This window comes from Pempheris klunzingeri, chromosome 6 (genome assembly GCF_042242105.1).
Source record: "Pempheris klunzingeri isolate RE-2024b chromosome 6, fPemKlu1.hap1, whole genome shotgun sequence".
Classification (NCBI taxonomy): domain Eukaryota; kingdom Metazoa; phylum Chordata; class Actinopteri; order Acropomatiformes; family Pempheridae; genus Pempheris; species Pempheris klunzingeri.
The window spans coordinates 15,578,602-15,593,356 of NC_092017.1; the positions used below are offsets into that span (position 1 = coordinate 15,578,602).

General features: G+C 39.1%; 1 protein-coding gene across 1 annotated transcript in view; it reads left to right on the forward strand.

The window, feature by feature from the left end:
• Positions 1-14,755, forward strand: part of pex5la (peroxisomal biogenesis factor 5-like a) — a 57,495-nt gene that overhangs the window by 15,208 nt on the left and 27,532 nt on the right. The window contains exons 3-7 of the mRNA XM_070832199.1: positions 1,730-1,841; positions 8,731-8,940; positions 10,883-11,006; positions 11,695-11,788; positions 12,518-12,547. Of these exons, the coding sequence (XP_070688300.1) occupies positions 1,730-1,841; positions 8,731-8,940; positions 10,883-11,006; positions 11,695-11,788; positions 12,518-12,547 (570 nt within the window). The remainder of the gene's footprint in view (positions 1-1,729; positions 1,842-8,730; positions 8,941-10,882; positions 11,007-11,694; positions 11,789-12,517; positions 12,548-14,755) is intronic.

A 14,755-nucleotide genomic window follows, 5' to 3' on the forward strand; every position in this document is an offset into this window, starting at 1 on the left:
GTTCTGGGTGGTTAGAAAGTGAGTTAAATTCAAGCACAAGCTTTGGTTCCTTTAGCATATCAGTTCAGCCTATATAAATCTCCCGGGTGGAGTTTGCTCAGCTCGGCTGCTGGAAAACAGCCTGATATCCTGCTGTGGTCTCACATGCATCTGTCCTCCATCACAGCCATTTATCCACTTAAAACATGTGGCGGCTGAATCCCACATTTATTCAAATGTTGTGGGACGAGTTCAGGAGAGCAGAGGTGGATCTGTTTGCCTTTTACATGTGCAAGACTTAAATATTTGTAGTTGTGTTTTCTTGTATCTAAAGATTAGAATCCCAAAAAGTAAACGCCCTACAAGTATTTTTACTTATTGTGCCTGATTGGACCAGTGAAAGCACGGCCACACCAGATTTCCCATCCCATTTATTTTCCATGATGAACAGAAACCAACAGAAGTACCAACTTCCAGACATAAATGAGACACAGTCCCAAAGAAATTGCTCTGCAGTATCCAGCCAGTTTTACAGAGGATTTATTGACCTCTCATTCAGCAAATATTGATTGTTTATATTCTTGTTAATGTTACTGGGTGGCAAAATAAGCAGCAAGAAGCAGAAGGACAGTGACAGAGGGGATGACAATAAAGTCTTTAAGTCTAACTTATAACTTGTAGAATGATGTTAACCCACTAATCTGGTTTGAGTTTTACTTGTTACTCTAATTGTTGGTTAATGTTTTCTTATTGGTTAATGTGTTTTTGGGACCTCACATACTTTCACCAGACCCACGCCCAATTTCAACCTGAGAAGAGCTCTAATCAGCCAGCGAGTGAAAACACCTGTGTGGACGTGAAGGCTCTTAATACCCACGTTTCATTAAAACTGCAACTAAAACTGGTAAAACATAAATACAGAAGGAACAGTTTTCTCCCTCATTACAGCTATGTCCATGTGCCATCAGTCCAAATGCTTCTAATACATTTGAGATGCCAGTTTGGTTTCAAAATATGGACGGGGGATGGAAAGTCATCTCACTGCACACCAGCTGCATGTAAGCACAGGATTTAGAGTAACCAGGTAATTACAGTGCATGTCAAAACATTCTCCAATTTCCTACCATTTTGTTTTTTCAGTTACCATGTTTTGTGTGTGCGTGCAAACATAGTAATGTGTTTGTGTGATAAAGATGATTCTCCATCAACCAATGGCCAGACATCAGCTGTGTTTTGATGTCTGCACATTTGGGCAACATCAGCGGCAACTGAAAAGTATTAATCACATACTTATGCAGCAATACAACCATATGCCAGTCGTCAAACATTAATTACTAGACAAGTCAGTTCGGAAAAAGCAACCACTGAGCCTTACCACCACTCAAAATATATAGTACAGTGTCATAATTACTGAGACAACCCAAAAACAAACTCTTAAAACTGATAAAAAAGGAACATCACTAGCATCTGAGTGAATCCGCACACATTTGGATCACTTCAGTGTATCTATGTCAAGATGCTGTGAATAAATGATGTGCTGCTAAAGGAGCTCGAAATGTGTGCAATCTTGTGCTAACATGTTGAAACCCTTTTTGCAGTGCAGGGATGTGTCAGTATAGAAGCACTGGTGGAATCTGAGACATGACCAAAGGGCTGAACTCCACTTAATGTTAACATACCCTGTAGGCATTATGATGGGAGTCTGATGCTGAGTGAGAGCCTGAACTGTCTTGTCTGTCTGCCCTTGCAGCTGGTGAGTGAGCAACAAGAGAGCCGCCCGCTTCTGAGCCCTTCCATCGACGATTTCCTCTGCGAGACCAAGTGTGATGGGCTTTCTCGCCCAGTGACCTCCAACACAGCTGGTACAGTACAGTCGTTTTTCAGTCTGCAAAAAAGTTGGTCTAACTGATGATGAAGCAAACATACATAAATTATTGCCCAGTACTACAAGTCATTTTTCATTTGAAGTCATTCTTAAAATACACTTTAACCATTAAGGTCATGTCAAAATAATAACATGAAATACAAATGTACCATGTTGTGGTTCTTGGCATGTGAGGGACTTGAATGACACATTGCTGCCTCCTGTTAACAACATGTTTTTATCAACCATGGCAACAATACTGGATGTGTTCTTTTCTTTTTATTCAGCTGTGCCATGTGCCTATTAAATCAACATGTACCCATGACCTCTGTTACTCGCGACACAAAGAGTTTATTATTCTATGTTTTTAACAAGTTGACATGCAGAGCAAACGGAACAAAACAAAGCTCTCTAGTAACCGCATGAGTTTGATTTGCAACCAGTAATGCGTGGGCAACAATAATGCATTCTATATCTCAAGTACATAATTAAACAGGATGTGTCCTGCCATTTGTGTACTCGACTTAAAAAGGGGTCATAAGTTAATGCAAGTCTAATGGAGGTTCCTCATTGTTCCATGTTTGTCATCTAATGAGTTACTGTGAGTCTCCATGCTCAAATAAGATACAAATACTTCAAGGAAATGTCAATTTGTGATATCTATCCTCTACCACCTAGGCCTTTCAGATGACAATTATAATTTATTTGACAAAATTTGTTCTATATTTGGATGGAAAACTTATTATTAACAGAAAATCATTCATGTGTGTTTCCATTCACTCCAGTTATACGCATAAACAGTTAGTGGTGCTTATTATTCAGTGGTGCCATTAAACCATTGCAGAAGAAGAGCGTGCAACAAGACTATGTAATCAAAATCTCAGACAGTGAGAAACAATATAGAAAAACGTGAAAGTTTAAAACATGCAGTCTTACTGAGAAAATGTGAGCAATTAATTTGGGGCTCACTACAGTCCACTGTGGTGAAACCCCACCCGCTACTATTCAAATCATTGGTCTCAAGCCATAAATAAACTGAAAATCAATGAGGTCAAAGTACGATTTGAGAAACTGAATGTTCTGACTTTAACAGATGTCCAGTGACATCTTGGTTTCCACATGGATGGGACCACGATCGCTGAGCTGAACCATTTTTGAATGACGGTTTGCAGAACCAGATTGCACAGCTGACATGTGTCATCTCCAAACTGGCCACTGACTGCGCTGATTCTGGCGGCAAAACCATGGGAAAAATGTTGTGAGAAACTCTCGACCTTCTGTCTCCCCAATGCCTCCTGCTGCTCCTGCCGACAATGACAGGGGCCTGATATAATTGGTCATGTATCTCAAAATTCCCCAAATGGTCAGATCCGGTCTAAAATTCAGTCTGTGTGCAATATTACAAAGGCATGAGCCATGTAAAAGCAAAGGTTTTGGAGGCTGCACTTCAGTGCAAAGTGATTACGGAAGAGGAGCATCTTGTGTTCAAACACGGGTCCTCTCTGCAAGCAGTTTCCACATTCTCCACATGTTCACTGGGGTTTCCTTCAGCTGCTCTGATTTCCTCCCACAGTCTAAGGACATGCAGGTGAAACAGATTTTCAGGTTGATTGTCTGTTTTCACACTGTGATCGACTGGAAAAGCTTCCGGCACTGAATAACACTGAACAGGAATTAGCAAGCACAGAAAATCAATGATGAATGATAATTACCAGCTCAAATATGCTAATCCACATGAGACCTACATCATGTCGTGCTCTCTCTTGCATGCAGTTTTACTTCCGTTTGATTTTGAGGTTGATGACTAATTTTGCCTGTTGATGCATTTGTGTGATGGAGTTTTTAAAAACTCCATCACACAAATTACAAATTGGTTTCATGGGTATCTGGGGTTTAGGAACACACCAGTCAAATAAATGTCTGTTTCAGTTAAAGTAAGAAAATGACAACAAGTCACAAGCTACAAACGAACCCAATCGGCAGGTCGGTCCTGTCGAATAACACTTAGACTTAACACTTCTCAACTGTACAGTGTCCTTCCCACTCTGGTTATGATTTCCATCACTACTCATTTCCAGATGAAGGCTGAAACTCTTTTATTCAAGAGCAGTCTCATCACCACCCCATGCTGCATAAAACCCCCTCTCCTCAACACTTGCAGTCAAAAACCTTTTTGTCCTTTTGTCAGCACTTTATTCTACCATGCTGGCCAAATAGTCACAGGTTTACTCTAAAACTACTCTCACCTTTGAACTCTAAACAACTGATTGCTTGAGACTTAACATTAAGCTCCTCTCTCTTGAAATGTATTGTTTGCTAAATATACAATTGTAAATCTACGTGTTGTCTTATTAAGAAACATCCAATTGACCATCAGCTACACCATTTCCCTGACCACCCAATGTCCAATCATAGCTTAGCAACTGTGACTTCAACATCCAGTCAACTGTCTTACTAATGATTTTAAGCTACTACATATTGGCTACTACATATATTAAGTCATTTTATGGGGTTCAAGGATAAATCTGGTATTTCTAAACCTTTGCCCTATTGACAATTGACTGACCTTTGCCCTATTGACAATTGACTGACTTTTGCCCTATTGACTGGTTGGTATAAAAACATTTTGAACTGGTCCAGTAAATCACCTCCAACAGCAGCAGAGAATTGGTGGCAAAAAGGCTGTAGCTTCACTGTAACCCTTTGGGGCAATTTCACTGATCAAGTATGCTCACTTTTTTAACTACTGACCAGGTCAGATTGTTATTCTAACTGTCTGACAACATCACAGAAAGAATCCATAGAGAGATAAACCTGTAAGATCTTTAATGTTTCACACAAACTTACGTCAAAGAGCAGAGGAGTGGCTGGTCTACTGCTGCCTAAATCAGTTTGTTGGTTTGTGCTGTTCTGTGTTAAACATGTATTGCTGGATCAAAACTAACCCTTTAAAACACCAAAGCCACACAACAATATAGACTAACAGATCAAGTCAGTGGTAGACCAGTAACTACTGTGTAAAGGCAAAAGCAAGCACTTTTAGTGGATGCACATTGATTTGGCACAACTGCCCTGAAGGATTACATTACAGCCATTGTAGCTCATTCACCGACCATTCTCAGCTGCCAGTGGAGCTACAGTGATATTATATCATGAAAGTAGGGCATTTATGTAGAAGCATGCAATGGTAATTTCTTCATTTTAAACAATTTATTGAAAGAAAAGAAAACAGTGGTGGCTATACCACAACAAAAAATTTTCAGTGTCTCAATAAATTGGGATGTGGCCAAAGGACGTCCACTCCTCTCCTTTCTGTGACTCTTCCAGTCTCTGCATCACTGTTACAACCTCCTGATGACACTCTGTGACCCTCTAAGCTCAGTGAACACCTCCGTCTGAGGACTTCCTGTTTGAAGCCTCACAATGGCGAGGTGCTGCTGATCAATTGTTAGGTGTCGTCTTGGACTCATGATGTCAGAATATGAACAGCAGGATGAGGAGGACTGTTTAAATACCAATTCTAACTGAAGTAGGAAATGTATTGGTCGATTCATGGATCAAACCTGTTGTGACTTTTGCTGTTAAGCTTCTTGTTAGAGAACAGCAACTTGTGCAAAAAGTACTGAAACACTGAACAGTTGGACATGTGCATTCAAAAGTTTAGAGAAGGTCACATTAAGTTCACCTGGAAAGTTTAGAATGCATTTTAGGTTCATCCTGAAATTTCACCTGAAAGCCGAATATCCCTAACTTTTTGTGAGTAGTGTATATGTAATCTCTGCATGGCAGGTAAAGTTAGCAGTAAAGAAAGGTTGCGTTAGAACAATATAACATTTTTCAATTTTAATATACTATAATACATACAACACATAAGTTATGGAGCCTTCAAGTGATTGTTTAAGAAACTTTCAAGCAGCATTATCAACTGACTCTTTGGCTTATGGCTAATTAGAGCTCATAAAATGTGCCAATTTTCATTTCAGTCTGAAAAATCTACAGTTACTGGCTACAAATGAGAAGCCTTCTTTTGTCTCTTTCTGATAAGAGTCAAGGACCCATTTCAATAATGACTGAGACATCTGTGCAGAAAAACTGCCACCACTATTACTGTAAACTGTTTGTGTGTTGGTTAATGTCCAGAAACAGTTCATCTCCTTTGGGGGTTTCTTGGTGAATAACTAACTTTTCCAATCTGAGGGGTTTGACTCTTAAAGGCTGTATCTGTATGTATGTCATTTCCCCTCTCGCTACTCTATAATTTCTGTCAGTCTTCATCAAATTGTAACCATCACCAGCCATCAGTCACCATCGGTCCACCACAGAGCAACTGGCTATCCAATAGATACATTTACAGTATAAAAGGATCCAGTTAAATATAATTAACCATATTATCCAGTTGATTAGGAAAACTTACTTGCAATTGTCTTCCCAATCTCATCATTTTAAGCAAACTCGTGGGTGCCTAAACATTTTTGACTTCATTGCCTTTTCATGAACAGCTTGTGTTTCTTTCTGATGCTAAGAACTCTTCAGGCAACCTTCCCCACGAGTGTATCTCCCTTGATTTGTAATTGTACTTGTCATCTAAAAAGCACAAGGCATGGAAGACAAGCACACTCTAATTATGCAGAGATTTCAGTCAACAAATGCTCTCAGTTGGTTGTCATGAAACAGCAGCACGCCAATTACACAGTCATGTGTCTGTAGTTTTGAGCTCACACGGCACAAAAGATACAATCAGGGTCTTTAGAAAAGAGCAGGAAAACTCTGTGGGTTCCTCAAACAACCTAAATCATAAAAGCATAAAAATGCTGTTTTACTTGGGTTCTGAACCTCTAATCTTACCGAAACTGAACTTTTGGGCAACAGTTGCCATCATATACATTTGATCCAGGAAAAGAAAAAAAAAATGCAGTGGCAATGACAAAGATCATTAGAAGCTCCTTCAGCTAGATGTGCTTCATCTACGAGGGGCATGGGCAATACACTGACAATGTAATGTGACACTACATGTATAATACATTTTTCAAATGTGATAATGGGCACAGTGGAGGAAAAAAATAATGAGAACCAGAAGAAAAACTGCACTTTGTGGGAAATTTCCTATTACAGTGATATTAAAAGGCAAAATGGCACCCAGAATTAGGCACCTTTTGTGCGCATATCACCCCATTTGCTTTTCTGTCCCATTCTCCTGCAATATCTCAAAGAATTTATTACAATTTTGAAAAACAAGGTCCACTTGAACTCAGTGATGAATTGATTAGATTTTGATGGTCAAAGGTCAAAGTCACACTGGAGAATTCTACTAGTTATAAAAAAAAAAAATACACAAATGTCTAACTGGCTAAAATGATGGAGTAATTAAATTTTATGTCCCAAAGGTCAATACCACTGTGACATCATGATGTTCTGCAAAAACCCTTTTCTGGCCGTTATTCAACACCGTAACACAGGACCAGAAGGACAGATTGTGATCATCTTTCCCAGTTAGACACAGACATGGACGTAAACTGCAACTTGTCTGATTGGTGGAGGCATACAACCGTGAGGCACTAATTCTGGTATTTGTTCAGTTATTCAATTCCGTTGCAAGACATTCACATATGAGTATGTCCCCCGTGCATCACTGTAAATATTTTGCTCCAGAAAATAACCAAGACTGATGGCTGAAAGATACAGTAAATGCTGGTAACACAGCAAGCAGCAGGATATAATCGTGATTTGTCTCAAACCACAACCGATCAAATTTCCAAACACTCAATATCAATAAGCAAGATGTGAAAGAAAAGTGACTGTAAATAGAAGAGAAAAGTCGGCAGTGGAAAGAAAGCACAGGCAGTAAAAAACAATGAACGAAATTTAGTAGATACAAAAACCCTCTGGAAAAGAAGACTTAAATGCTGCCATTACCTGAGGTTTTAAGTGTATTCTAAAATTAAACATCTTCATCTTAGTTTTATAATAATACCTTTCTATCAGCACAGAATTTTAACGTTGTTAGAGACTGTAGGTATGAAGCTGGACGACAGTACAGACAAAAATTGAGCCCCTTGACAGAAAGCTCTGTCCTTCTTTGCTGCTCTACCAACCTGAGATTCAATTACTCAATTGACCAAACTGGAGCTTCTCAAGGGGCTGCCTTATCCTTATTAATCTGTGCAGAGGCCTGTAGTATATTTAGATTCTCTGAAAAGAGCAGCAGCAAATTTTTTAGATGCACACCCGCGGGGGAAATACCGTGACAGCATAAGTACCCTTGACAGCTCAACTCTGCGTGTCAGAAAATCTGTAGATCAAAATCAATGCTTCAAGTAGCACAAACAGTGAAGCCTGTCATTCTATCTTATTGCAAAGAGAAAGGAAGGGTTACAAAATATGGTTCATGCTTGAAAAATCGGAAAAAACGCTAAGTAGAGTTTCTTTTCTTGCATTCAAGGGTGCATGAAGGATGCATTCATACCTGAATACTATAATCTAGTAATACTATATATGAAACAGTGGGTTTGAATTTAAACAGCATGTTTGAATAGTCAAATTCTATGCCCAAATTACTCATAAATAACTGAAAATTTTGCAATGACATTCTTCACATGCAACTGATTTAACAAATTCTCATCAATATTGTTACCAAAGATGGCAAATTTTATGAAATGATCTATACTTTTTAGTATATACATTGCATATTGAAGAATTCAAGTGTTCTTTTTCTCTAATGAAATCTAACTAACCTTCACCTTTATAAAATCCCAGATGTGGTTAAAGCATTTTTATGAACCAACAATAAACACTGACATCATATCTACAATACGATTGGTCATTTATGTCCCATGTGAGCCTGTCTCTGTGAAAAGAGGAAGGTTTAACCACGGTCATGTCCCTTACAGTTCTGTCTTCCACACTGGACCTGCTGGACCTCAGTGATCCTGGCGACAGGAGGAACAGCAAGGACAGGAAGAGTCCCCTGTCGTCCCGGGGCAACGGCCAGAGGAACAACCCTCACAAGAAGAAGACGGATGAGACGGAGCTGATCCAGGTGGAAGTTGAACAGACAGGACCGAACATGAGAACCCCAGAGAGGGCATCATTAGACTCAGGTAGAGACGGACTGCAATATTTGGATTTACTCACAATCAAGAGTCACCAGTATAGATGCAGCATTCCTAATATGAAATTTATGGGAAAGGGATGCAGACTAGCCATCAGTTCCTTGGTACTGTACGCGCTGAAAATCCTGATAAAAGGAAACGGCAACACACTGGTACACAGTGAAAAAAACACAAGAACCAGTACTCTAAAGATTTAGGGCTGAATATCATACTTTTTCAAGAATTGAAAACTGTTAAATACTAAAAGTTTTGTTTCCTTATTTTTGGATTAGACTGAAAATCAAAATTTATCCATTTTAGACTGGATTTAATTTATGAAACATTCTTTAATAGTCTGCCCCCTAATAGTCAAATAAATAATAATGGATAAGAAGAATCTTAGTCAACCAAGTTCTCAACAGTCAGAGGAAAAACCCTTAAAACTATGAAATATCAGAGGGCCTTTATTTTGAAAAGAGGGACACAAAGTGGCAATACACAGTCTGTCAAATACGGACAGACATTAGCATTTACACAGCTGGTCCCTGGGGTTATTAGTTATTTACATAAAGTTTATATGTCAGGCAGGAAATCCAAAGCGTGGGATCATTTTGAGAGGGTAAAGCCATGTTATACGGTGTTGAAATAAATTAACAAAATGTTCAGACAGTCTTTCTCGTGGTTGTTCTGACACATTTCAGAATCATTACCGCTTTTGCTGGTGACATGAACAGGCAGTTACCTTCATGCATGTGCTTGTAACATTTATAGTTCAAAGGCTCATTATTACAGTTTTGTATTTCTCTATAATGCAGCACAGTTTTAACAATGGCATTTATAAGGTTCTTTCTCAGCCCTAAAACTCAAACCATTTTCTGATGCTACCAAAAAAAAATAAATTCAAATAGTTGAATTAATATCATAAACATGCAACAACTGGTCAACTAATGGCTTGAACTGACAACTCCTAGTCGACAAGGGAAATCTTTGAGCTTGGCTCGTTGCAAAGTTGTTGTTTTTTTGGTATCCATCCGAAATTCAGCACTAGTTTTCAGTCAAATTCCAGTCAATACCGAGCACTACCGACAAGTGAGTGTGAGTTATGATTCAGTATATTGAGACTGAAGCATGCATGCATGTTTCCAGTCATACAGTAGTACATTAGTGAAGTGTACAGTGAGGTATTTATACTGAACAGAAAAATATCATATAGATCTAAAGAAAATCTTCAGTCTCACCCGCGTTCTCATTCCCCCCTCTCCATCCCACAACAACTCCCATCATCCCCTGTGGAACTGACCTCGCACATGTTCAAGATAGGCCAATGAAGGATCAAGCCAATTTACAGTAATATAAGGGATCATCTTAAAAGACATTAAGAGGAAACGGCTAATTACTTTCGCATTTGCCAGTTGAAAAGGTTAAAGTCTTCAATGAGAGCTAATTATGCAGAAAGAGTCAAACTATAGTGTGATGAATAATTCATGGCAGTGAGACTGATTATAGCGTCATTTACCAGCGAAACTTTATGTCTTTAGAACTAAAGATGTTTTTATTTCAATTTTTTGTTCACATATCCACAACACTAATTGTCTGTAGCTCACTGTTTGTCCTATCAGAAAGGATCCATTAGTGGTCTTGATCTGTGGCTAAAAGGTTTGTTTTTTACAAATGGAAAACATAACTAGTTAGTTTTTTGAATGTAAACTGAAATATCCTTTTTTCCTTTTTCACAAACCTAAAAACACATTAACATTTGTCCAGATAACCAGCTAATAGACCGCCCTGAGGGAAGCTGATATTTCAGAGGTGAATTTTATATTCTAGAGTGATTCATTTGATCAAAGGTGAGGGTGTTTTTGATGAGAAACAAATTAACTTCAGTTCAGTCTTTTGCCAGTCTGTTTCATGATTTTTTTATTCTATTCTGAATTATTCTGTTTGTTTCCAGTAACCATTGGCTCACCGTTGGATAAATGGGAAGAGCTGAACCCCAACCCTGAGAGGAATGGTAACAGAAAATGGAAGTTGGAGAGGCGGCGTTCTTCTAAAAATTCATCCAATGAGTTTCTGTGGTAGGTATTGTCCTGACCAGGCATTAATGAGATAGCAACATTTTGTATTACCCCGGTAGCCATAGAAATCCAGATCCTGTGCCAGTACAGGATGAAATGTGCCCCTTATGTAGCAAAGCAGACAGTGGGGTCAAGCTGGTTGAGGTATTAGATGAGCATGTCGTCCATCAGAATTTCATGCAGGAGACTGCAGATTGTCACAAATCTGAAATAAATTTTCACTTTTTGTTGTAAACACTATTTTTCTCTAACCCACAAGTAGTTTGTAGCAGTGTAGTTGTGCAGTAGGAGCAAGCCCCCAGGAAGAGCGGCAAGCTTAGAAGCCAATTTTACATAGTGGCCAAACTGTGTAATTACAACAATGGTGTCCGTCACGTGATGACATTGTGCCAAAAAGGACTCTTTCCATAACATACTGTAGTTGCCCTGCATAGATATTGTATAAATGTAAAGACAACAGTTTTTTTTTTATTGTATTTGCAGGTGAAAACTGGTTTACAGTTGTGTGCAAAAATTGCTAATTTACCAAGGATGATTGCAAAGTGCAGAAATCTTATGTGCAATAATAATGTGCATTTGCAATACTGCATCTCCTGGACTATGAAAAGCGTCAGAAATGTTGTATTAATAAAGTTGAGTGAAATATGTTTGTATCATGTCTCTGTCTCCGGTTTCTCCTCTACTTTAGGTCCATAGACTGTAAAACCCAATTAGAGCCATCGAATAAGAACTCCTTGGAAGCAAATACCAAAGTCGAGCCAGAGTCTGCCCTAGCATCTCAAGTAAGTACTCAGTGTGACAGGAGCAGGCACTAATCATCATTATTGTATGCGCTGTCTGCACTTGAAATCAACATCCTTTTGAAGTGAGAAAGCTTCACACATCTCAAACGCATTGTTCTGACTGAAGCAGTCATAATAATTTCATGAAATCACGAATTTAACTTGTTTATCTAGCAACTGTATGTTAATGCATGATAATGTAGCCTTAATATTAAAGGTTCTCTATACGACATCCAGGACATAAGTATAGCATTAAACTCTATATTATGTAAAGATACTGTGGAGTAATGGCGTCTTGAGCAGAGAATGAAGTTACACTAACTCGGTGCGTGTTGTAATCTGAGCTTCTCTGTCCTTTGTTTTGGTCATCAGGACGTCCTTTCATGCATGCATGTTAGTGCATGTGAGTCGGGGAATTGTTCAGTTAGCAAACTCAGTGAAACTCATCGAAAAAAACAACTTGAAGAGCTGCTGCCCAGCGACAGGCTCTGCTAAGCTACTGAGCTTACACATCAGTACAAAAGCTAAGAGAGGTTGTCAGAATGAGAATCAAACCAGAGACCGGGCTGCAGAGCCAGAGTGGTATCGGCGGAGGGCGCACATTTGTTTTGGTCTGAGACTCAGACATACCGTATACAGAACCTTTAAAGTGTGTTTCTGATAAGACACCCTGTTGTGTAATTATGTACCCATCATTTTGTCCTAACACCTACAATTCTTCCATTTCAGCTCAACAGGCAGTATATTAGTGGAAGACATGTAAGCCTCCCTATGCATCCTTTCATATAATATTGAAAGACTTCTACATTTGCACCGGGAATAAAAGCATCACACCATCTCATAAAATTTGACTTAAAAGACCAAAAAGAGGAGATTGCATTGAAGCCGAAAGGCAACTTTGAGGAAATCCAGATATACTTTTGGTCTTGAGATTGTTCCTTTGTGGTGCTATGAGGTCCAAATGTCAAGCGCTTTCCTCCTGAGTTGATGTCTCTGTGTAGGTCTGCATAAGGGGTCTTGTTTCCAGACGCCATTATTAGATTAATAGACTATGAATTATTCAGCAGCCCTACGCTGAGCCCATTAGTGTTGAGCTCACCAAGCTAGCCAAACATACATCACCTTTTCAGCACTCTGATAAATAATAGATTTGGGATTAAAGATAACTGTCTGAGATGGAGGGAGGTTATTGGCAAACAAACACAAAATTTGTTTTTCTCAGGAGTTACATAGTAGCTGACAGAGATACTGCAAAAAGTGGTTTTAGTTTCCTACTTGGCAGGTATCACACAACCACGAACAGAGAATGCATGTTAAGTAGGGATATGTGGATTGCATGAGAATTACTTACACTGAACCGATGAGAAAATATTTGAGCCTTAAGGGAAAATCCACCCAAACGATCATGCAGTTAGTGTGACCCAGAACATTTCAGGAAGAGAAAGTTATTTATGACCCCAAGATCAATATGCGATATGACAAAATAACCTCAACTCCAGGTCCACTGACTAGCTTTCAACCACATCTCATGGACTTCATCAACAAAGGCAATTGTTGGAAATGTAACTTTATATTACAATTTCACAGTGAACCCGATGGCCGTGTGTTAAACCCCTCTCCTGAACTGTCCAACCAGAGCTTGTCTACCATTAACAGGCAAGCCTGTCAATCTTTTCTCTACATGTTGACGCGCATGGAGCTTTGGTACTTTAAATATACAAGGAATTTAAGGAGTTTGTAGGGTGGTGAACTTAGGCTTCCTAAAACTAAAAACACTGAAGCAAAACTGTGAGGAATGGATTATAAGTTGTGTTTGTTACTAACCTAAACTGAAAATGCAGTACTACCTAAATAGTGTTGCTTACAATTCCAACTACATTCACTTTGGGGTTACAGGATGAAACCCTGTTTATGACGAACTGACAAACTAGTATCTCTCCACTGTGCGAAAGCTGGTTCTTAATGCTGCCAAAGTTAGGCTAACGTTAGCAGCTCTGCGCTGCTCTTTATTGGATTCAGATCTGTTTACACTTCAGCAACTTCTGCCAACGTTACCCAAGATAATATTGCATTTCCCAAACACATTGATTAGTCCTCCACCTAGTCTTTTCTTTTCCATGTCTCTTCTCTTGTAAAAACATACAGTTCGAAATAAAAACAAATATGTGGGCTAAACAGTCGATCAGGTTTATGTTGAAGCAAAACAACAGTCTGATCTAATTGGCTCAACAGTGCAGTATAGGAACAATTCTATGCTTTTTTTCTCTTCTGTGTCTTCGAGCTGAATCATCACCTCACTGGGGAGGGTTTGGACTTTTTTCTAGGGACTTGCAGCTTTAGTCTCAGTCTTTTATCCTGATAGCGTGTGTGTAGCCATTAAATGCATCTGAATACCTGTTTTACAGAATTGTGGTTTCAAAAAGACTCTTAATTAGCTGGATAGTGATAGCTGATCAAATCTGCCAGCGATGTAATGTTGGTCAGTAAAATCAAAAGTCACCTGCTAAGTGGCTTTTATCTGCCTTCGTATGAAATCAAGGACTCGTTTTAAAAGTTACTGCAAACCTCAATTGATAAATCTGCCCCCAACGGCATGCTGTGCAAGAATAGTCTGACAGGCGTAGCAAGAGTAACTATGGAGGGTCACTTTTTTAACACAGTCACCTTCTCTCAGACTGCCTCCTCCATTTCCCATGATGCCATTCCTCATAACCAAAAGAACAGATGAGGACTTGGTGCTGTAAATTAAAGGTGGACATATGTACGTAGAGTGTGACCACAAATTATTAACCGATGTTCAAAGCAACATCACTCTGGCCTATTGAGCCATGTGTTGGCAGACAAAGAAGTGTCATTGCCTCTTCTACATAGACTTTCTTCCTTTATTTAAGTCTGGCACCTGAGCCTGACTGGTATCAAACCAGAGCTGGATTGGAAATCTCTTGTCAGAATGCCAAATCTTGCCAG